Below are 23,074 nucleotides of genomic sequence, written 5' to 3'. Positions count from 1 at the left end.
GTGTAGAGGCCCAATAAGGGGTTACATGGGGTACCAGAAAAAGGGGCCCCTCGCCTTCTCTCTCTTCCTTCTTTTTTTTTTTATCTAAGTTTGCCTCCTTCTCTTTCTCTCAGATTACTGTGAACGGGTGGGTGGGGGTGTGAGGTTACAACCTGTGTTGTGTATAGACCTTGAGGGAAACATACAGTATCAACATTGTTTGAATACAAACAGCTCATTATACAACACTGTATGAAAGCTGTGTAGGAAGAGATCTTAGTCTGCTGAAACACTGGCATTGTACAGCATATACAGTTGCTCATATAAGTGTTTTATGCTTGCTTCCGCTGAATGTTGTGTGTTTATTTCCATAGGTCCAAGAGAGAATAAAATAACCATACTGATTGTGGTACTTGGATGCATTAAAACTGTACAGTAACAACTTTGTTTGCTGTGGCGTTGTAGTGTAAAAAGCAGTGGGTTTGTCCAGGTTTGGTATTTGTAAAGTGAAGTGAAATATCTTAAAATCTTGGAAAAAACAACACTAAAATGATTTTTAATTCATGTGAATTCTTACACTACCCACATTGTGCACTCTTTCCAATAAAGCTACATTAAAAAAGAAAGGGAAAGCAAACAGAGAAGTAGAGACAGACGGATAGATAGAGATTGGTCCAGTGGGAGAGGATTGCTGATGATCTAGCTGGGAATGACATCAGCTCTCGACTGAAAGGGCTTTTAGACCGATTGATTTGCACATATGCGAGTGTGAATATGACACTGATATGTGTTAGCGTTCGCAGTATCAGTGCCACACATGATAGTGTGTGCATTATTGGTCTGAGTGCTTGGTCTAAAGTCGTAGCATTTTTTGCCACATATTTTCTTCCCCCCTCAGTGCTGCTTGGTAAATATGGGTTAGTGTGCCTTTCCTGTCTCTCCTTTCCCCACTTCTTCCCCCTGTTTGTTTTACTTTTCCTTTTCTTCCACCCAGCTTTTTGCTCCCTTCTATTTTTTTTCCCTCTTCCTGCAGCTGTGCAGTGGGATCCAATGATTTTCCAGGAGAACACAAAGGCTTGGAACAGCCAGGCTTTCTGACATGCAGTGTTATGCTGAGTTGTAGTGTTTGTCTGAATACGCTTTCAACCTCTGGTTAATATATTATTGTTATTTTGACTTGTTGTTTTTTTTATAGGCATGTTGTATACAGTATGCATAGTAAAGACAATTTCTCAGTGGTGTGATGTGCAGTGTAAGGATTAGTCTCTAAACTTGAGGCTTAATCAGGTGGCTGGTCATATGAGCTGACTTAGTGTGCAATGTGTGTATGTACACATACAGTGTGTGCGTACAGAGAGCGAGTGGAGATTAAACTAAGGATCACAGTGTAATCTGCTATGTGGTTACATCAGCCTCACTATCACACCATGCATCACACCAGATTGCTTAATGCAGAGAGGAATTACACCATGAAAAAGAAAGAAAGGTGGAGAGAGTCAGGGGAAGAGTAAAGGCAGATAAAAACAGCCAAGATAAATATAAGGATCAAAAAAGAGCTTTGGTTTTCTACCAGTTGCTGCCCAGAATGAGTCTTTGAGGATGTTAGGAGGATGACAGTGTTTTCCAACCTTTTTATCTTATGTATTCTGACAGTCTCCTGTAAGAATACATAAACGAAAAAGAATAGAAAGAAAGAAAGAAAGAAAGAAAGAAGAGAAAAAGAAACACATTTTTTTAAAAAGTTCACTTACACTAAAAACAATTTGTTTTTATATTTTATAATTAGTTTTATATAATATTCTAATTTATTAAATATACTTTTGACTTTTAGATTATTACAAAAATATTTTCAAATAAGTTCTATTATTTTAAACTTTATATTAATCAAAGAATACTGAACAGAATATCATGGTTTCCACAAAAATAAATACAATTAAGCATCACAACTGTTTTCAACTTTTACAATAATCAAAGTTTTATTAATATTAGAATGATTTCTGAAGGGTTATGTGACACTGAAGACTGGAGTAATGATGCTGAAAATAAACTTTGTCATCACAGGAATAAATTACATTTTAACACAGTAATAATATTTCACAATAGTGTCATTCACTTCAGTTTAAATTCTTGCACACAAGATATTTATTCATTTATTTTCAAGATTATTATTTACATTTATAAAATATACTTAAATTAAAAATAAAATACATTTAATAAAAAAATAATGTTTGTAATAATAGAAATTTTAATGTTTGTTTTCATGTACCTTTTCAAGTAGCCCTTTGGTTGGGAATCGCTGCTCTTTTATATGACCTCCTGATGACCCTGTTTTAGTGTTTTGTTGAATATTTCCGGCTTCATGTAAGTTTATCCAGGAGTTCATGTTTCTTTGTGTGTGTTAGGGTACACGGAGTGTATATTTGATTGGCCAACACTACCCTCTTCATGGTCCACTGAGGTTTCTTCTTAGTGATGAACAGGCAAATTTAACATCAGTCAGGTGCCCCATCATTTACACATATAATTTCCATTCTTGGTGAGCAGATTTTTTTTTTTTTTTTAGTTTTTGCTTTAACTTTTTTGCTTTGTTATTGGCTGTCTTGCACTCCTCCCCATCTGCGATTGGCTGGAAAGTTCAGTGGGGCACTCAATCAGCGCAGTGGAAGCGTATGTAGGCCAGTGTGTAGCTGTGCTGCAGTGTGTGTGCGTGTGTGTGTACCGTGCAGTCGCGTACTCTGGCAGTCCTCCAGCTCTCTCTTTCAGAGTTAGAGAAAAGGGCAGAGGGGGAGGGAGTGAAGGAGAGGACAGAGGGAGGAGTAGACCGTGAGCCCTCTTCTATGCAGTATGCGCATTAACGACACTAAACGCATTAGTGTTTAGTCTCAGTTTGGTGACAAACATTTGGAACAACTTTTCTGAATGTAACGCCAAACTGATTTGCATTTCATGGCCACAGATACTCTTTTAATCCTGTAAAATGAATATTGTTTCCATAGAAGACGTCAATAATGGCAGATTACTATGACACAACCTCTGAACCAACTTTGCCCAAAACACTAGATAAAAATACACAAGGATGCAAGCATCACTTTGTCTCATATAGTGGTTTTTGTTCTTTTTTTAATTTGATGTACCACTGGCAACCTAAACAGACCTTGGAAAGCTGTGGTGTTTTCGAAGGAAGTGGATTTACAGTGAAAATGAGAGTGATGCCAGGGAATGAGGGGAGAAGCAGGCTTTGAGTGTTGTCCAAAACTACACTTCTGAATTTGCCTTTAACAACTGTGCCCTGAAAGTGTCCCATGCACTTCTAAAGCACTTCCCTCTGGCACGGCCAGGAATTTAGCTCAAGTCCCTAAGGCGTGCTACAAAAAGCACCAAAAGTCTGTTGAGCAGCTAAGCTTACCCACAGTGAATAACTATCCCATCTAAAAAGCTCCCACTGCACACACACACATGTGCTAAGCAACCTGGCACAGGCGAAAACATCAACTCTCTTGCATCTCCAGACGCTGGATGTCTAGACAGAGATGGTGAGAGGGTCTGACAAAGAGCCTCATGAGTGTCTGTGCATTTTATAGTGAACCAGCTCCCACACACTTAAACATGCGCACATACCCAAATATAAAATTACTAAAAGCCTGGTGGGCACAATCTACACTTCAGTGAATTATGAATCACTGTTGTTGGGCAGATTGAATGCACAAGGTCCTTACCTAGATTTCATACAGCCCACATGCAAAGCTCAGCAGTCTGTCTAGACACACACTTTTAGCAGAAATATGTGATTACTTTTTACACACTATATACAGGCTACCTTGCCTTACTGAATACAGAATCTAGCTTTCTTTTGTCTGTCTGTCTGTCCTAGACATCCATCCATCTTTTTTTAACATTTGTTTTAAACGGCAGTCAGGTCCTTATAACCTTAGTGTCAGAAAATCCAGTGTTTACACGGGAGTTTCGTTGACACCTTGAAACACAAGTAGAGAGTAAAAAAAAAAAAGCTTCAGCTGACAGCCACACCTTAAGAGTACATACGCATTATTCAGTTATTTTGGACTCTGTAAGCAGATGGGTGAAGAGGAACCTAAGAGTTCTGCACATCTCTGTAGGTTTTCGTCTCGTGATCTGACTGCTACTTCTGTATGTCTGCAGATAAAAATAGAACATAATCTTACTTCCATTTCTGATGACTATTTAAATCAGCAAATTATTGCCTAAGTCACTGCTTTGGGTGAATGCGTTAGCATTTTTGATGCAAGGAAAGCAAAACTATTTTTAAAGACATATGCATGAGCAGGCTTTTAACAACTGTGCACTGCTTCTATTATGTCATTTGTGTCAGAGGTCAGTTTAAATCCATTTAGGACATTTAATATAGGTATTTTTATTTGAGGGAGGATGGTTGAGTAGAAGTGTGTGTGTGTGTGTGTGTGTGTGTGTGTGTGTGTGTGTGTGTGTGTGGGCGTACGTGTACAGTATATGTCAGAAGGAGGGCTGCTATTCAGGTTTTTCAAGTTGTATCAGAGCTGTGCTCTCCAGTCCTCAACTGAAGAACAGCACTTTTTGCCCCTCCCACCCCCACTTTTCTCTATGTTTCTGGAGGGATTACTGCACAGACCTCTTTCAAAAGTGGTTTCAGGGTGAGATTGAGCCTCTGGATTGGCACCCTGCTCGTGTATCAGTGTTCTTTAGGGGATGGAAACCAGTGCTATGTGCTCACTCACGTATGTCTTGATTATATGGAGTTCCAAAGCTTTTTTTAATTCCAGAGAGAGGCCCAGTTCAACTGTGAGTGTGCGTGTGTGTCATGATTCTGGAGGGAGTCCAATTTGCCAGAGAGTGTGTGAATGCATTGGAGCCACGCCAGAAAGTTCAGCGCAGTAGATGAGTTGTTACTGGAAGGCTTTTTGTTCTGGGTTCCACTAGAGAAAAGCCCTTTACAAGAGTCAGCCAGTCAAAATGGCAGAAGGGAGAAAGGAGAGGAAAAGGAGAGGAGGAGGGGAAAAATACCTAATGGCCTACTTGTGAGACCGATCTATTATCGAGGACTTCACTAACAGCCTTCACGATTCTGCTGAGATACCACTGCCATGGAGATATGCATTCCAGTCCATAATAAGCTATATTTACCTTAAGCGGTCTTCTACTGTAGATGGCTTGCCTTGGAATCTCAGGGTTAATTATGCCCCTAGACGTCATAATTCAGACCTGTGTTTTCACACAACACATGCATATCACAGTAAACATATCATACAATATATATGGGTAAAATAAAAAAGTGGAAATTTAAGTGAACTTAAGTAGCACTTTACAAAATAGGCTACAAGGGGCATGGTTGATTAAAAATACTATTACTATTATGATAGTATGAATAATATTAATAATAGTAAATGGTATTATTATATTTTTAATCATGCCCCTGAACCATATTTAATTCCATAAAAAATTGGTTTCATCAGCAATATTGATGATTATTTGCAAATACTTTGTTTAATTGCCATCACTGCAAACAAATGATGCCAGACATTTTTTTGGTAATTATTTAGACCTGACTGGTCCCGAGGTGATATTTAGTATGACATAAATGCCCATGTACTTTTTAAGGCCAATGCACATACTGTATATGAAGTCTGGAATAGGAAATAGTTGGAGAAAGAGCTCTTGATGATTGTGGAAGTGAGGTCTAAGAGCAAGACCAGACCTGTGACATAGTAATGAAGTTAAGGGCAAAGGTCTGTAGAATGTTCTCCTGATGTCACTCAACAGCTAAGTGGTTATGACTCCTAGGTCAAAACCTATTCTTATTACCCACACCTGTAAAACTGTGTTTATTTACACATTTACAGTAGACAAACTGCTGCCAAGAAGGTCTAGAACACCTAGAGTGAGCTCTCAATTTGCATTTCCATTTAGGGAAAAATATAATCAAATATATGTACTCTGTCAGAAAACTTGACTGCTTCTGCATGGCTGTCAGAGTAGAAATGCTTTTTGCAGGCAGATTGTGTAGCTACAACATCTACCAGACGGGGTTAAGTGGAGCACGCTAACCAGGCAAACCTTGAAACCTTGAATACAGCACAAGGGATTGTCATATATCTCTGTGAAAAGAAAGTGTGAGAGCGAGAAAGAAAGTGTGGAGGGGGAGGGGTAAAATCAATAGACAGACACAGCTCACAGGACATGTCCGTGTGGTGTGTTTCAGAATGTGTCGTTATGATGGGGAGCTGCAGCATTAGTGAGCATGTGGTTAAGCCTGGTGTGCTTCAGAGAACCAGAACAAAGAGACACGAGGAAAGAAAGGGAGGTGAGCGAATAAGTGACAGAACGAAGCCTCCTAAGCCAGTTACACAGAGAAGGGACTGTGCTGTTCAAACCAGCCGTGTCCCAGACACACAGCCACCGACCGAGCACAAGAAAACATGCTCTTGTTTGTTTGTTTTTGTTTATTGAGTTATTGTTGGGGTTTTTGTTCAACTCAACTAGTGTGTGATTGGCTTGGGGGAAAAAAAGCTTTTCTTTTAGCCTTTTCTGGTTACAGTGTATACTAGATGAGAAAGCAAATGAGTAAAGGAAAAAAAACAGAGGCGGAGAGGTGGATGTTATGCGTATTCTTGCACGTCTCAATATTTCTATGTTTAGAACTGTAATCTCCTATTTATCCAAACACACGTACGCAGCCAAAGTGACCCCATCCTTAATCATCTAATCAGTCTGGTTTATTTTGAAGGAAGACATTAGCAGGCACCGCTCTTGGCTCTTTTTAATATTATGGAGGTTAAAGGTATACTCAGCAATTTTTGGTTTATGTCAAGGTGGTCTAGATAGCAGTCACCAGTCTAGTGGTGTGGATTCATCATCAAGCAGACATAAATGTTTTAGTTACTGATGCACTGTAAAAATGCTTTATTTACAGTCAGCAATGATTCATTTATCCTGAAAGCAAAAGAGTCCAATAAAATAGGGTTACTGAGATTAAAAAAATAAATAAATATATATATATATATATATATATATATATATAAATATATATATAATATAAACTGCAGGTCATGTGATATTAACATGGTGGCCCCCCTGTGGCAACCTAAAGAATAAAACCGATTTTATCAGGATTAATTGTATGATTTTTAAATATATTTTTAAGTACTATTTATTTTTGTGTCAATCTTTTTGAAAATAAATTAAAATGTAGTTTTCATTTACTCAGCGTTATGTTGTTCCAAACCTGTATGACTTTCAATCTTCAGTGGAACACAAAAGAAAATATTCTGGAAATATTTGTGTGTGTGTCTATATATATATATATAAAACGTTTCATTTTATTATTATTTTATTTTATTTTATTTTTGTCCATAGATTTTTCAATAACCAATAACTTTCATTGTACTGTATTGACAAAAACTGTTTAAAGAAATTAAATTTTTAGGTGCACTATCACTTTAATGATGAAAAATGACTTACTCTCCAATCAAGATTAACTCTTCAGGCTACAGAGTGTACACAGAGAACATGAACTTGTCACCTTATCTGAAGCCACATCAACCAATTATATCGTCCTTCTCCATTTCCCTCTACTGTATCTCCCTCAAACACATGCATGCATAACCAGAACAGTGTGCAGTTAAAGTGCAAGCACAGCAGAATACCGAACTGGTATAAGAGCCAGAGGAGTGGATTCCTACATTATTTAGATATTTAGTAAACCTCCCATGAGATTATCAGCTGCTGACTGCGTGCATGTATGATATAACTTAGAAGTAGGTCACCTGACCACAGAACAAGCATTCTGTTTAAAGTCCGAGCATTTGTATCCAGATTTGTGCGTGATACAATGTGCGCGTGCATGCATGTGCAAACAGCGAGTGTATTTTTGTTTGTGTGTGTCACATCAGCAGAAACAGGAAATCATGCGGCCCAAAAGTCAAGGCAGCAGGAACTAGGGGAGGGGTGAGAATTGCTGGTACAGCAGAAAACCCTGTGACACTCTCTGCTGTAACGCCACTTTCTTTGTCTCTTTTTTTAGGTCCGTTGAGACCCTCGTGAATTAGGTGTCCATGTGTTGCAGGCATTACTGTAAATGAGCGTCATACAGTGATTATCACTACTGTTGCATGTAGAGGTGCGATAACGACGTGCTGCTTTGTTGTTATCTAGTTTTTGCAGGAAAATGTGTGGGGTGCTGGCTCTCCATACTCTGCCGAGCTCAGCAAAGTAAAATGCGAGTTTTTACACAAATATTACCATACAGGCACACATGCGCACACACAGTAATCTAGCTAGTGGTCAGTAGAAGTCTGGGGGTCTATTTTAATAGTACCTCTGATGATGTTTAATGGGTTAAAAGTTGAGCTCAGGGCAGCCGTGTTTGCTCAGAAAACACCTAAACTGTATTTGAAATCGCTTTCTATTCCGGCAACTCTGTAGTGAATTCTTAGAGAACAATTTCATTTTCTATACAGTTGTAAATATAATAATAATAATAATAATAATAAATGTATTTTGTATAGCACCTTTAAAAATGACTTTCTCAAAGCGCTTTACAACAAAAACACAAAATACAGAGCAACACACTGGAGGAAAAAAACTGGAATAACACTTAATAAATGAACAAGAAACTAAAAACAAAATGTGTCAAGTAAAAGCAATCCTGAAGTGTAAAAAGTTTTAAGTTATATACATATTTTATATATTCATAATGCACTCAGATTTATGGTAAACAACCAATGTACATTCACTGTGCCACATTTCAAATCCAAATTTCAAATCCAAAGCGAGGAGACTTTCTTTAAAATCTATTTAATAAATCAATAAATAAAACCAGATTTAGTCATTTATTTTTTATAAATAAAGAATTATCATTGTTTTGGTCATTTATTTATTTTTTTATTTTTTATTTTGATTAAATTGCTAAAGTAAACATTACTGTTTACTCACATGATTAAATGAAGAATAAATAAAAGATAACAAATAAAATAATAAAATTTAGTTTAATTATTCAAATTCTCAGTAACACCAATACTAGTGTTGGACAATACTACAAAAATGTGGTGTAATTATAAAGGATTTAAATAATGAAGAGTGAGAGAGAAAGAAAGAAATATTTCACCAATTAAAGGTACTTCATGTTTTAAAAAGGAGAGACACAAACCAAAAGTTAAAATTTGATTGGATGTCACATTTAAAGCCGTTGTAAAACAGCCAGTAATCATTTTGTGAGTGCACAGAATTCTATAATAATGTGCAGGTTGCGATGTTGCTTAACAACACCTCTTAATAAGAGCTTTGTCATCTTGACTTGTTTGGGATTCATCCTGCTCTGTATTTTTGCATGGCACCATGTTTCTTAGTCTCACTCATGTGTAAATAATGTAAAACAGGCCTGCCCAATGAATAGTGAATAAGTGAGCGATTTTGGACACTGCATTAGTATGCTTTGATTGCTAATTACCCGGTCTTAAACAACAATCCACTTCAACACCGATTCATGAAATTCATGTAGTCATACAATGAAATTGTAAAATGAAACACAGGCTTGCCCCTTGAGCAAGCTGCATCTTTGTGATCATAGCTAGAAAAGTCACAGTGTATACACATTCTCAAACACACAAACACCCACAAAAATAAAACAGAATAGGGCCTTTTTTAAATCCAGCCCAGATGTGCATAAGAGCGACAAACATTTGCATAGAGACGGAGCCAAACACTGATAAAGACGTTTTCAGTAACTCCCGAGAGCCACAACAATGTGACGACAACAGCCACTATGAACAAATTCATTATGAGAATATTATTAGAATAAAAAGAAAACTTGTCCTATTATGAGTCTTTGTTAAATTACTCTACATTTCCCGTATTCATCGGTGAAGCATCCCAACAGTGTCACGCAATACTGTGCATGTGACAACCTTAGAGAGGCAAACCTTTGAAACCAGTTATTCGCTGAAATCTCACAAACTCTGTCTGCCATTATAATGTGGTAAATATCGCAGCTGTAGTCTTCCAAATACATGTTGCTTGTTCAATACATGCTGCTTGCATTTTGCTAGACAAACAGGTCCCTGGCACGATAAAGTGAGAACCAAATACAGCAATGATTGAGAACAGATTTGTTGGAGCCATGAGAGCTAGTTTTATTGCTTTACTGAGAAAAAAAAAACCACCCTCTGTTATAACATTTGGAAAAAGAAATCTAGCTTATTCTAGCAGACCTGTCTGCTGAAGACTTATGAATAAATAGGTCCCTACTCTATCAATATGGCCAGGTTAACCTAGGACATCAAGGGACACAGTGTTCCAAATTGGAGCTAAAAATATCATGGGGCTGATATCTGTTCAGTGTTGTTTATCTGTTGAGTCGGTCGTGGGTCTTTCATATTCCAAGAGAGATGCCAAAGAGGGTGTGGAGCAAGAGTTTGGACTTGTGAGTGAAGTGAGTTGAGCAGCAGAGCGAAGTCCACAATAGACATGCATTAAAAGGACTGTCACACATGCATGTGTGTATTTTATGCGTGTATGAGGAGTTACTATGATGATGAACTTCAAATACAAGGCCTGGTACATATTTGTCATGGATTTGATAGTCAACTTACCTTTTTTTTCTTCTCCCTCTTTTACATTTTTAGACTTTGCATAACCTATGTAGTCTATCACCCGAAACAGCTGAGCTTAAGATGTGGTCCAGACAATTCTTATCAGTCATTCATCACCACCTGACAGGAAGGGCAGGTGTGACATTGCCGTGACATCTCAATATGTTAGTGGCTGGAACATGCTAATGAGAGTGGTTGTCAAGTTCTTGAATCAGAGTGAGCATGTTTATATGAATATTTAGATGTGTTTGCGAGCTTTAAATACTAAGCCGAAATGTGAGGAAATCGAAGTTAGGAGTGATTGTGTACATTTGCTGGACAGCACAGATGACAGTGTTACATTGAGGTCAGCTGTGCAACTGGTGTGTGTTTGTGCGTGCCTGTATATGAACGATGTGATTGGCTTAACAGAGTGGGCTGGGAAGGCCACCGCCCTCTGGATCTAAAGTCCTAGAATAAACAAGGAGGTCTTTGAACATGCCACATTATGCAATGTGCACACAACACACACATACTTAGGTAGTCTCACATGCTTAAAATGCTTCGTACTGGTCATGTTTTGGAAACATTCGCTCCAATTATTAGTTCCGTGTAAAACTCTGGAGGGAAAGGAATAAACATTCCCTTAGATCAGTTATTAAATGGTTTCTGACCTGCACAATTACTTTAATTTATATGTTTTGTACTTGGCTAGAAAAAAATCTTATATTGTTGGCTGGGACAGATGAACCTCTGAAAGAACAGAAGAATAACAGAAGGAGAACAGAAAACACAGAATGTACTTTCAAGAGAACTGTAGCCCCACTTCACATGCAGTCCACTACAGTTTTCAGTCAATTCATATACAAACTCTCTCTAACACTCACACTTTGGAATACAATGTACACACACAAAAGGAGAGACGTCCTGTGCTGGCCGGAAAACGCACATTTTGGTTGGATGGAATGGAATGTTCTCTCCTTCTCTCCAGCAGTCAAGGCAGCTGGGAATGGGATGAGGCGAAAGTGGGAGGGTGCGGGTCAGTATGCTTGGACCCTATGTGTGTGTGTACCTACTTATCCATATTTTGGGGACAAATTTGTACCCAAAAGTGAGCAAAACCTGACAAAATCACCAAAACCCTCCATTTGGGGATGTCCTCATTTGTAAAACTGGTATAAAAATAAAAATTTTTTTGAAATTGTAAAAATGCAGAATGTTTTCTGTGAGGGGTAGGGTTAGGGGTAGAGGTGGGATTAGGTTTAAGGAATCATAAATGTCCATTTTCTGATAAGACAGAAATTATGACTAAAACTAAATGGTGTAAAATTAACCCTGGTTTCAATTTATTTCAAAACTGCTCAAGTGCCCTGTACACCTTCCCTCACAAACTCTCTTTAAAATAGTTTTGTCTTTTTCTAACTGTCCTCTGCTCTGACCCTTCCTAAAATCATAAACACTAGACTCTGAATGTTTTCTTTTCCTTTTGGTCACAAACATAAAAGCACACATGGACCAAATACTAAGAAAGCCAATACTTAGGTTTTCTAAGAAATAAGATCTATTTCTGCGGATTTCTGGAAATGTAACTTTTTTGTACACACTCGCACACACACTGCTCTCCACACTGTATGTCACTGAAAGGCAACCGCAGTGAAATGTTCAGCTGCCAAACCCGTATTCATGCATTGGCCCTGACTTGAATTACTGCAGTAAGTGTGTGCTTCTGCTGCTGAAATAATGCTGGGTATGTGTGTAATGAGGGGGGAAGAGTGGGGAGTGGGGAGAGGGTGGACTCTATGGAAGAACTTTATGGGACTTTATGAAGATGTGAATTGTATTTTGTTATGTGGCATGGTGTGTGAACTCCAATAAGAGAAAGAGATTAGTTGCTCTTCGCTGGCTTCCAAGCTTTCAAAGGAACTGCATATGCCGTTGGGTTGGTAGATATATAGTATATAGAATATTTACAATTTGTCCAGAATTCGTTTTTCAATGTATTATGTTGTGTAACATTGTGAATACAAGGCTACAACTAATTTTTTTTTTTTGAGAATGTGTCATAAGTTTTACTATCATCTTGATTTAAACTTAATTAGCAAAAATGATGTTAAAGTCATTTTGATTCATTTCGGTGAATCATATAGATTGAAAACTCTGGTTAATAAATCACAATGAAACAAACATTTCACAGAACTCTAATGTGGTATTTTATGTATTAAATTTAATATTAAGTGTATGTTACCCTGGACCACAAAACCAGTCTTAAATTGCTAGGGTATATTTTTAGCAATAGCCAAAAAAACATTGTATGGGTCAAACTTATCCTTTTTTCTTTTATGCCAAAAATCATTAGGATATTAAGTAAAGATCATGTTCCATGAAGATAATTTGTAAATTTCCTACCGTAAATATATCAAAACTTAATCCAACATTAAATATATTCACACCCAAAGATTCCAGTTGGACAACTTTAAAAGTGATTTTCTCAGTATTTAGATTTTTTGCACCCTCAGATTCCAGATTTTCAAATTATTGTATCTCGGCCAAATATTGTCCGATCCTAATAAACCATACATCAATGGAAAGCTTATTTAATCAACTTTCAGATTATGTATAAATATCAATTTTGAAAAATTGACACTTAAGACTGGTTTTGTGGTCCAGGGTCACATATTATGAATATTGTCAAAGGGTAAAAAAAAAAAATCTATCCTTTTTTTCCCTTCTTTTTTTATCCAACATTTATTGTATACAATATTTATTTATTTTAGCTATTGCCCAGCCATGATCTCAACATCAAAATTGTGACAAACCTACAGTTAGATTGTCTCAATATTTAAAATGTCCTCTTAATCAATATAATTTTCTCCAGTCTAACTCTTTCGTAAGGGTTGGCAGGTTTATATCCCTGTGGTTTTGGTTTGGTTGATTTGAGGGCAAGTGCCTGCTGGTTACAGGTTTGTATAGTCACTGGCTTCCTGACATCACAAAAATTACCAGTCAGAGCATAATAACATTCACAGAGAGCATCAGATAACTAAAACACATCTCTCAGAAGAAGAATGTGAGCGAAGCCGTAGTTGCTTGTGTGCATTGCGTGTTTGCTGACATTGATGGATTGTTACCACATGTTGCTGATGGACAAAAAGGTCTCTGTGTTCCAGAGAGGTTCTGTATGCAGCTGGGAGCTCAGTTAACAGCCTCCCCAACACACACGTGTGCAGAGAGATCATACACATCATACTGACTAGACATTTACACAAAATGGCTTAAATTTAAAGACAACAGGTGAAAACTGATATTGTTTTGGATTTTGCCTGGGTTTTTTTTAGCATTAAAAGACAGAAAAACTGTTAGTGTCCCATTAGTTTCAGGCTGAAAGGATGAGCTTTGCAGATTAAGGAAAGTGTGGGTATGTGTTTTCTGACTGAGAGAATAATTATAGGGTTTACAGGGTGTGTGCACTACACTTGTGTTTCTTATAGTTTGTATGTGGCGCATAGTAAGTGAGCATTTTAGTGAAAGTATACTGTGTATGGATAGGTTATGTTTGAGCTGGGGAACTCCTGCACAAATATCTCATGTAGGAGGATATAAATCCAAACCCTTTTTTCTTCAAGCTGTATTATATTTTATGGTAGTACAAGTACAGTAGAGTTGCTGTGAGTCGGCTCTGAAAAGTGTTAACAACCACAAAGACACTGATACTCTGACAATCAAAACACACACACAAACACTCAATAAACACTTATTAAGGTCCTCTCCTGAGGGCCTTACCTAGAACAGGATTATGTAGTTAGGAAAAGTTCAAAGAAGCAGTTAAAATATGAGAGATGTATGCATGGAAAGAAAGAAGAAAATGTACTGTAAGTCTGTTATTGGTGTCAGTGCCCCAAGTTTTGTTTAGAGCTGCCAAGCAAGCGGAGGAAGAAAATGAATCGGTTTTAATGACTTCATTCACAACACGCTGCTCCATTGAGGTTTTAGTCATACCCTTCCGCCTCTTTTCCCTCACACACACAAACATTATGTCATTAATCTCTAGAGAAACTTGGCACTGTAAACACAGGTAACCGTGGTATCGCTCATCATAGCTCAACACACATCTTGTGAGTCACGGGACGGGGTAGTTCAGTTGAGAAATATGCTAATCAACGTAAACTAAGTTCTTTATGTCTGATAGTTTTAAATAATAAGGCACAGTATATCTTAGAACATATATGATAATTGAAATATTTACCATTTATTGATGTCAATATATACCAGTGCATCCTTCTGCATTATTGAAGGAAAAAAAAAATATTCTGTTCTGCCAAGGTGACCAGCTGTAATATGTTTCCTCTGACAAGTTTCTATAGTTACACCGCACATTGTGCTTTCTCAGCCTCTCGAAATCACATTGTATGTGTAATACACAGTGGCATCTATTTTCCACTTGTTTTCCATTCATTAGTTCTGAAAAGTACCTGTTCTTCAGAAATCATAAATTAGGTTGGAGCATCACGTTGGTCTTGTATGTTACATAAATGGCATATAGATAGATAGATAGATAGATAGATAGATAGATAGATAGATAGATAGATAGAGTCAGGACATCTAGCTCAATCTATCTAAGATACATGTTAAGATACATGTTATGTTCAAAAACTCCTGAAAATGAATCATTACAACATTTACTTTTATCAAGTGATTATTTCCTGAATCATGTGATGGTATGATTAATAACCACCTGTTTCTCTACTCTCTGTCTGCTTTCTTTTTAGAACTCCATCCGGCATAACCTGTCCTTGCATAGCCGTTTTATCCGTGTACAGAATGAGGGGACTGGAAAGAGCTCATGGTGGATGATCAATCCTGAAGGGGGGCGGGGAGGTAAAGCGCCAAGGCGACGTGCAGTCTCCATGGACAATGGTAACAAATACACCAAGACTGCACGTGGGCGTGCAGCCAAGAAAAAGGCAGCGCTGCAGGCTGCCCAAGAGGGTTCACTGGAGAATGTATCTACTGGTGGTCTGTCCAAATGGCCAGGAAGTCCCACTTCCCGGAGCAGCGATGAATTGGAATCCTGTTGGACTGATTTCCGCTCACGAACTAACTCCAATGCTAGCACCCTGAGTGGACGCCTGTCACCTATCTTGGCCAATCCAGAGCTTGATGATGTTCCAGATGGCCCACCCCTGTCTCCAATGCTCTACTCTAGCCCCAGCAGACTTTCTCCTCCCTCATCGTCCTCATCAAACTCCAAAACATGCCCCGCTGAACTACCAGGGCTAGCTGACTTGACTGGCACAATGAATCTCAATGAGGCTGACAACCTAATGGTCGATCCGTTGGACAACATCGCCACACAAGTGCAGGTAGTTCAAGGGTCTTCAGCATTCAGTTTTGGCTCCAAGAGCACCACATCACCCCCAAGCCCCTCTTCATCCCAAACTGTGAGCAACAACACCGGAGGATTCAGTAACACAATTTTTGGGCCTTCAGCAGGAGGCCTACGTCAGACGCCCATGCAGACCATCCAGGAAAACAAGCAAACATCATTCTCTAGTGTTTCTTGTTTCGGGAACTCGCTTCAGGAGCTGCTGAATTCTGATTCTCTGGTTATGCACAGTCATAGTGACGTCATGATGACACAGTCAGACCCACTCATATCACAGGCCAGCGCTGCTGTCACCTCACAAAACTCCCGTCACCGTAATGGCCTCATGCTGCGTAATGATCCCATGATGTCATCCTTCGGTTCTGTGCTCAATGGGCGAAGCAGCCACCTCCAGAACAAGCAACAGGGTTCCAATGTCCAGGGTTCTTTGCGTTCCCTCTCCAACAACAGGGCACAAAGTCTAGCTAACAATGCTAATAATTTAGTCTCTGCAAAACAGTACCTCCAGCCACAGCCCTCCATGTTGATGACAGAGACTTCACTTTACTCTGGCCTGAATGGAAGTAACGGGGTGGGGATCTGTCACCCCTCAGGAACAGATCGTTTTCCATCAGACTTGGACCTGGACATGTTTAACGGCAGTCTGGATTGCGATGTGGAGTCCATAATTCGCTCAGAACTAATGGAATCTGATGGACTGGATTTTAACTTTGATGCATTGGTGCAAAACGCTGTTACTTTGAATCCTGTGGGAAACTTCGCCGGGACGAAGCAATCCAATCAAAGTTGGGTGCCTGGCTGATGGCAGTCACTTAGGTAGGCCAAAATATACAGTCATACAGTAGCTGTCCTTGTCATGGAGAAACAAATTTCAGTTTGATTAGGAAAGATACATTTTAATAGGGGCCATTCAAACAGGACAAAGTTTTTGTGTTTAAAAAGGCAGGATGCAGCACTGTGGAATGGAAAAAAGGTCTAGAGACACTGTTTTTTAAACTTTTTTCAACTTGAGCACTGTGTTTTTTGGAACGCTGTGTAAAAGGTGAGATGCTGCAAAGACCCAAGACACAAACACATCGGTCAAAGCTGTCTGTGTACCACATGTTTACATAGAAAAACCAATGGAAAAGCAGTGCAATGGAATGCAAAATCACTTTTTGCTTGAATGGCCCCTTAATACTGTACAGGATGTGTTTTGTTTTTCTTATTACAGTTATTATTACAGTGTATTACTTTTCTTTATCTCTATCTAGGCTCAGAACTGCAGAGAAAACAACAAACAATAGAATAACAACTACAAACAAAAATCCTGCACAAACAACATCCAACAGACTTGAAGTATACTTTGCCAAGTTTGCTGTCTGCGGCAAGCACTGGATGATATGCCTGTTTACAGGTCCATCTGACTACAACATGCTGATGATGTTTACCTTCAGTTCAGCAGGCCGAGACTATAACAAAAGACTGCCCATTGGAGAAACAAACAAACAGCAAACTCACAGATCATTATGCAACATTATAAAATGTTCCAAATTATCCCTTTGTTAGAGGTGAAGTAATTTGTAAGAGGCCTGTTGTAGCTTTTCGATCATAAACATAGTTTCCTTTTTTGGGGTCTCTCTCTGTTTTCCCTACCTTTTTTGTTAAATGATTGGCTATTTCTGTCATCCTCTAAGCACTAACTGTGTAGTCACTGATTTATATAGAGGTGGAGAGTTAACCTGGAAAATAACAAAGCACAGGTGGAGCAATGTAGCTTGACACAGTGCACTTCAACAATTGCTTTTATTTTTAATTCACTGTTACCATACAGTAGTTAGTTCCCAATCTGAAATATAGTTGCCTCATAATAATACTTAAGTAATACATTTTTGTGATTGAATATAACTATATAAGGAGTAATTAATTCGTGTGTACTGTCTGTAACTGTACAAAAAATTGGTAAAATCGAAAGCTTAGCAGGTGGAGGCATCTTATTTAGCCAGCAAAGTTATGTTTGGACTTCTTGCATATAAATGTAGCCAAATGTAATGAATAAGTAAATATTAACTTGCATTGTGGACATTTCCATGCCATACCAGGTGCTAAATGATCAGTGTTAAGCCCTGTCCTATTATTAAGGCCATCTGTGTTTCCCTGGCCATGAGGACATAGTATAATTGATTTGCATTAGCAATTAGCATCATGGCAGCATTCAATGATGGATGGGGCTTTCCTCTGGAAGTCATCTTTACTGAGCAAAAACAATAAGCTAACTTTTATATATTTGCCAAATTACTTGAAAATGTAGGAGATGCTGGCAGCCAAAATCACAAAACACACACAGTGAAATTTGGGGACTTTCTGTCCCTTTATGCAAAATGCATCACTGTTGCTCAGGGGAGAGTGGGGTCTCCATTACAACATCAGGGCCTCATCTTGAATTAATTGCAACCTGGCTGTACACAATTTCATAAATGTGTTATGGACATTTGAACATGAACAACAGTCTTCTGAAGTAAGAAGATGAAGCAACAGGAGTCCACCCTGTGTTATTGTCAGTTTCTTGATGTCTTTATGGGGGTTTGTCACCTTATGAATTTTTTTTGTTTGTTTGCTTGTTCAGTTGTGCTCAACTGTTATCACAAATCATGTAAAAATCCTAATGTTCTGTGTTTCTGTCCCTTGGAGAGGGTTACCCTTCAGTGCATATGTCCATGTATGCATGCATGTAAATGTACATATGCATCGTGTGCAATGCATATATATGTATACATCCTGCTATACTTATGAAATGTAGTGTGTAAAATAATGTAACTGTTAATTGGGGAGTTGGGACAGACATGGCTTATAGCAGGGGTGTCAAACAAAATGTTACGTTATTCATTTAACTGTTCCAGAGTTCATGTGCAGTACATGCATTTCACGAATGAATAAAGCTGCTCTAATAACCAACAATGTGTTAAAACAAAAGCAGAGCAGATTCAATGTACTATTTCCCATAACTTTTTATTATATGCTTGCAAATTTGGTAATTAGGGAATATTAATCAAACATCATTGACAAGACAAGAGAAGTTTAGATGCAAGAACATGCAACAACGTAATTTAAAGTGTTTATTTGTCCTATTACAGCTAAAAAGTAAAATCTAGTACAAAATACTGATATAATAAATGAATGCATAATTTTAGCAATATGCTTGATACACCTGCTTTACTCCAAGATTGCACACCCTAAAGCTTTTAAACTTAAACTTAAATTGTAACTAATGATATCCAGGATGCAATGAATTGGTAAATTGCCCATACAAGAATTTTAAACCTTGTAAAAAAAAAAAAATTCAGAGACAATATTTTTACTGTCTCAAAAACTGCCTTGCATGTATTCTTACACCTCTTTCATTAGAAAAATAAACAGCCTCAAATTCTTGTTTTTCCAGATGACTGACACAGGTACCTGTCTTCCCATTTACAACCAGTTGAGCATCCTCAAACAATACAGGTTTTATTTACTACACCCGTCATGATAATCAGCAAATACCACTATTTCCACATTTTACCACCTTGTTAGTAGCCTTCCTCCCTCACCTCCTTCTGCTTATTACTTTCTGCTCTATTACTTCTTATCTTATAGTCATATGGCTTCTCTACTAGATGTTTGTGAGTATTTTTCCTGTGTACTCCATTTTGAATTGTAATCTAGTTTGTATAAGAAATGGTGCGCATGTAAATAAAGCTTGTTTGAGCTATATGTCTCTTCTGTTGTTTAAAGTTAATTTAAAATTCAATCCATTTAAACTTTTAACAAGTCTCAACAGGATGGCTTTCCAGCAACTATTTTGTGGCTTTCGTTTAAAATTCGGTTTCCTTTTTTGCTTATTTTTAGACCTCTTAAAACAGCTGTCAATTTGGCAAAAGATTATAATCTTTGAAAATGAACACATTTCGTCCCCTTATATGTACAAGTGACAGGCAAAAGAGAGTGTTGACTGTCCCTCCCTGAAAGAGCCCTAAGAAATGTCTAGAATCCCCCACCTGTCCTATTGAAACAGTTGCACTCACACCCAAAGGTCAAGGATCGTTACATAACTCTTTAAGGACAATTCTGTTTTGTCAATACTGTGGATCAGAGGTTTGTGTATGTGAAGTGTATTTAAGGTGTGATGTTTGCTGTGGGAGCAATATGCTCAGAAAACAAATCTGACTTCAAAGTTAAAAGGTCTCCATCAAAATTCATAGATTTAAAATAAATCTTGTTTTAAGACCAGTGTTGTTATTGTTAACTAAAGAAAAAAATAAAACTAATAAAAATGTATGTGGGAATTAAAATATAATATAAATATTGGATTCTTAAAAAATATATGAAATGCAGCCTTGGCAAGTAAGACCAAAATAACAATGCATGCCATGGAGCCGGTGTGCTGTGAAGAATAAAATTAGGCCACGTCATTTAGTGATTAATTAAGTCAAAATGAGCCTTAATACCATCATACATGCATACATCATGCTTTATGATATTTCTGTCCCACTCGTGTGAGTATATCAATAGATCTATAATGACAGATAAGTAACACTATTTAGGTGTGTATAGCATGAGGTATTTTATAATGGTGCATTTGTATGTAAATAGGCAAATGGATGATTATATTGTGGGTGTAACATGAATGCCTTCACTCTGAGTCCTCAGGTGAGACCAAACGTGTCATTGCTGCGGTCTGGTCAGTCAAAAGCTGCGTGAGGAGAGATTGATGACCTGGGGATCGGAGAACTGGGCTGTGGTGTGGTGATGTCATTGCTGAAGGGATAGTGTGACATGGTAAATGAGCGACAGAGAAACAAAAAGAGAGAGAGAGCCTGTGTGTGAGGGATCTCAGGTTTACTATCCATTAGGCAGTAGAATACAATCTGCCTCAATGAAGTGTGCTGTACAGCATTCTGGGATTTGTAACTCAAAACACCATTAGAGCTTGTGACACACTACACGTACTGTACAGTACAGTACACCAGCAGGACATGTATACACTCAGCATTTAGAGTAGGGATGGGACAGGATAGTCAAACAATCATCTAACAACTAATGAGTCAATTAGTGATTAGTAAAGATGACTTGTTTTTCTTCTTTAGAGCTTATTTTAGCACATCATGTGTCTCAAAGCATTAAACACAGGTCTATGCTGACTAACAGTTTCTTCCATTTGGAAGAAAAGTGCTGAGCAAATTACTACAAGGTGGAAAGGGGTTTGCACCATGCAAAATTGCAGAAGATAAAGATTACATCTGTGCATTAACCCAATTTAAAGCACTGCCGCTAATTACTTTCAGGCTTCAAATGAATGCTGTACAATTTTCCCATTTTTTTCTATGAATATGCATTATTTGTTTTGTGAGAATTATGATGTGTTGTGAAATAAAGGGTATAGTTATTTAGCTTTTATTCACTGAATATCAGTTACCCTATTAAAGGGCTGCACTCCACATCCATACAATATATATGTAAGGAACACTTCGGATTGGTGATAAGTCTAATTTTACAGGCCTTCTTTGAAACCACTTAATTTCTCAAATATAATTTATTTAAAATCAATATTTATTTTTTCTAATTTAATTAAAAAAAAAGTTTTTAATAAAAACTCTTATTATATAATATACTTTATGGGGATAAACATTGTTGCATTTTAACTTTCTGTTTTTCTTCTGATCCCCTTTTTCTCTAGTAAAGTATTAAGAATGTAGAATCTTGTTTTGAAACGTTGGAGGATATGTAATTAAATAATAATGTAGATAAATAAGATGAAAAATGGAATGAATAATAATAATATTTTTCCCTAATTTCCTTCTTTTTCTCAATAATTTTCCCTAAAATCCTCAATTTAGAGGCATCAACAGAATTCACTTTCATAGTGTGCTCTGCTCTCCAGATGAAGATACAAGAAAATCTGTATGAAATGCTGTGCACGCACACACACCCATATAGATTCCTCCAACATTTGCTGGAAATGTAGAACATCAGAAAGATAACAGTGCTCCCAGAATAAAAAACAAATTATAGATTAAATAATAATAATAAAAATAGACATCTCTGGGTCTGTATGAGAGAGATAAAGCAAGAAGAGAACAAGGTGGGAGAGATGGAGAGAGAGTCATTAGGCAGCAGATGAATGGACAGGGAAATGTACATTGCTGTGATCAGTGAGAACTTCAAATCAGTGCAGACAGAGAAATCCTTAAGTGAAGGATACATGAATCTACTCAATCAGCTGCGCATTACCTTGCTCTTTTCAGCCAACAGAGGCCTGATCTAATTGCACAGCATAAGATCCTGTGAATCTGTAGTAATTCTATCTTCAGTCACTGGTAGCCTCATTTAGCAACTGTATCTAGTACACTTGAACCAGACACAGGGAATTAAATCCCTGTATAGTATGTCCCCTCATTTAGCATCTCACACATAAGCAAAGAACAATTCATAGCCTACATCATATTTATAGTGTCAACATTTGTGTTTGCTTTTCTGAAGAATAAAAAATGTAAAGGTGAAAAGGTCAAGTCTGTATTGTGCCATGAAAAGCCATTTACAGTTTATGGGTCCAAAATTAAGCAACTAAGGAATTATTTAGTTTTTTTCCCCCTTGCATTATCTGAGAACCTGCACCTTTCACATGTTATTTTATTTGTCACATTTTGGTTTTGGTGGCTTAAAGTGTTTTAGTTGTTTTTCACAACACAGTTTTTTTAAAGTCATATTTTTGTCATTTTTCACCTTTGTTGATAGGACAGGATTGATTAGGAGAGCAGGAAACAGGACTGTGAACAGTCCCAAATTCACAATAGGTCACACATGACTCAAATGAGAACACTGAGTACTGTGGAATAAAATCTGAAACAATAAACTTATGACTATAATTTTTTGTGTGTCTTGGATTTCAAATTATGCAAATCAGCGAGAGTCAGATTATCATTCTAACATTTCATCTTGCAAGTTGCAAACATTTAATTCAAGATCATCCATGTATGTATATAAAAAAAAACAACTCTCTCAAACACACAAATGCACACCTGTGTGTGTGTTTATGTATGTATGTATGTCAGTGACAGAGAGCGAAACATCTGGAACTTGATACTGTTCTAATGTCCAACAAAGATTTGTGATCATTTTC

At 37.6% G+C, this 23,074-nt stretch overlaps 1 protein-coding gene across 2 annotated transcripts in view; it reads left to right on the top strand.

Annotated features, from left to right (window-relative positions):
• The window catches only part of LOC109071457 (forkhead box protein O3-like), a 29,182-nt gene extending 9,514 nt beyond the window's left edge, over positions 1 to 19,668 (top strand). For both annotated transcript variants that reach the window (XM_042777896.1, XM_042777895.1), the window contains exons 3-4: positions 15,323 to 16,755; positions 17,193 to 19,668. In XM_042777896.1, the coding sequence (XP_042633830.1) occupies positions 15,323 to 16,741 (1,419 nt within the window). In that variant the 3' untranslated portion in view covers positions 16,742 to 16,755; positions 17,193 to 19,668. The remainder of the gene's footprint in view (positions 1 to 15,322; positions 16,756 to 17,192) is intronic.
• Positions 19,669 to 23,074: the final 3,406 nt, after the last annotated feature.

The sequence above is a fragment of the Cyprinus carpio genome, chromosome A20 (assembly GCF_018340385.1).
Source record: "Cyprinus carpio isolate SPL01 chromosome A20, ASM1834038v1, whole genome shotgun sequence".
In the NCBI taxonomy this organism is placed as follows: Eukaryota; Metazoa; Chordata; class Actinopteri; order Cypriniformes; family Cyprinidae; genus Cyprinus; species Cyprinus carpio.
Note: the sequence above shows the minus strand (reverse complement) of the source record. Positions and strands in the feature narration are given on the sequence as shown.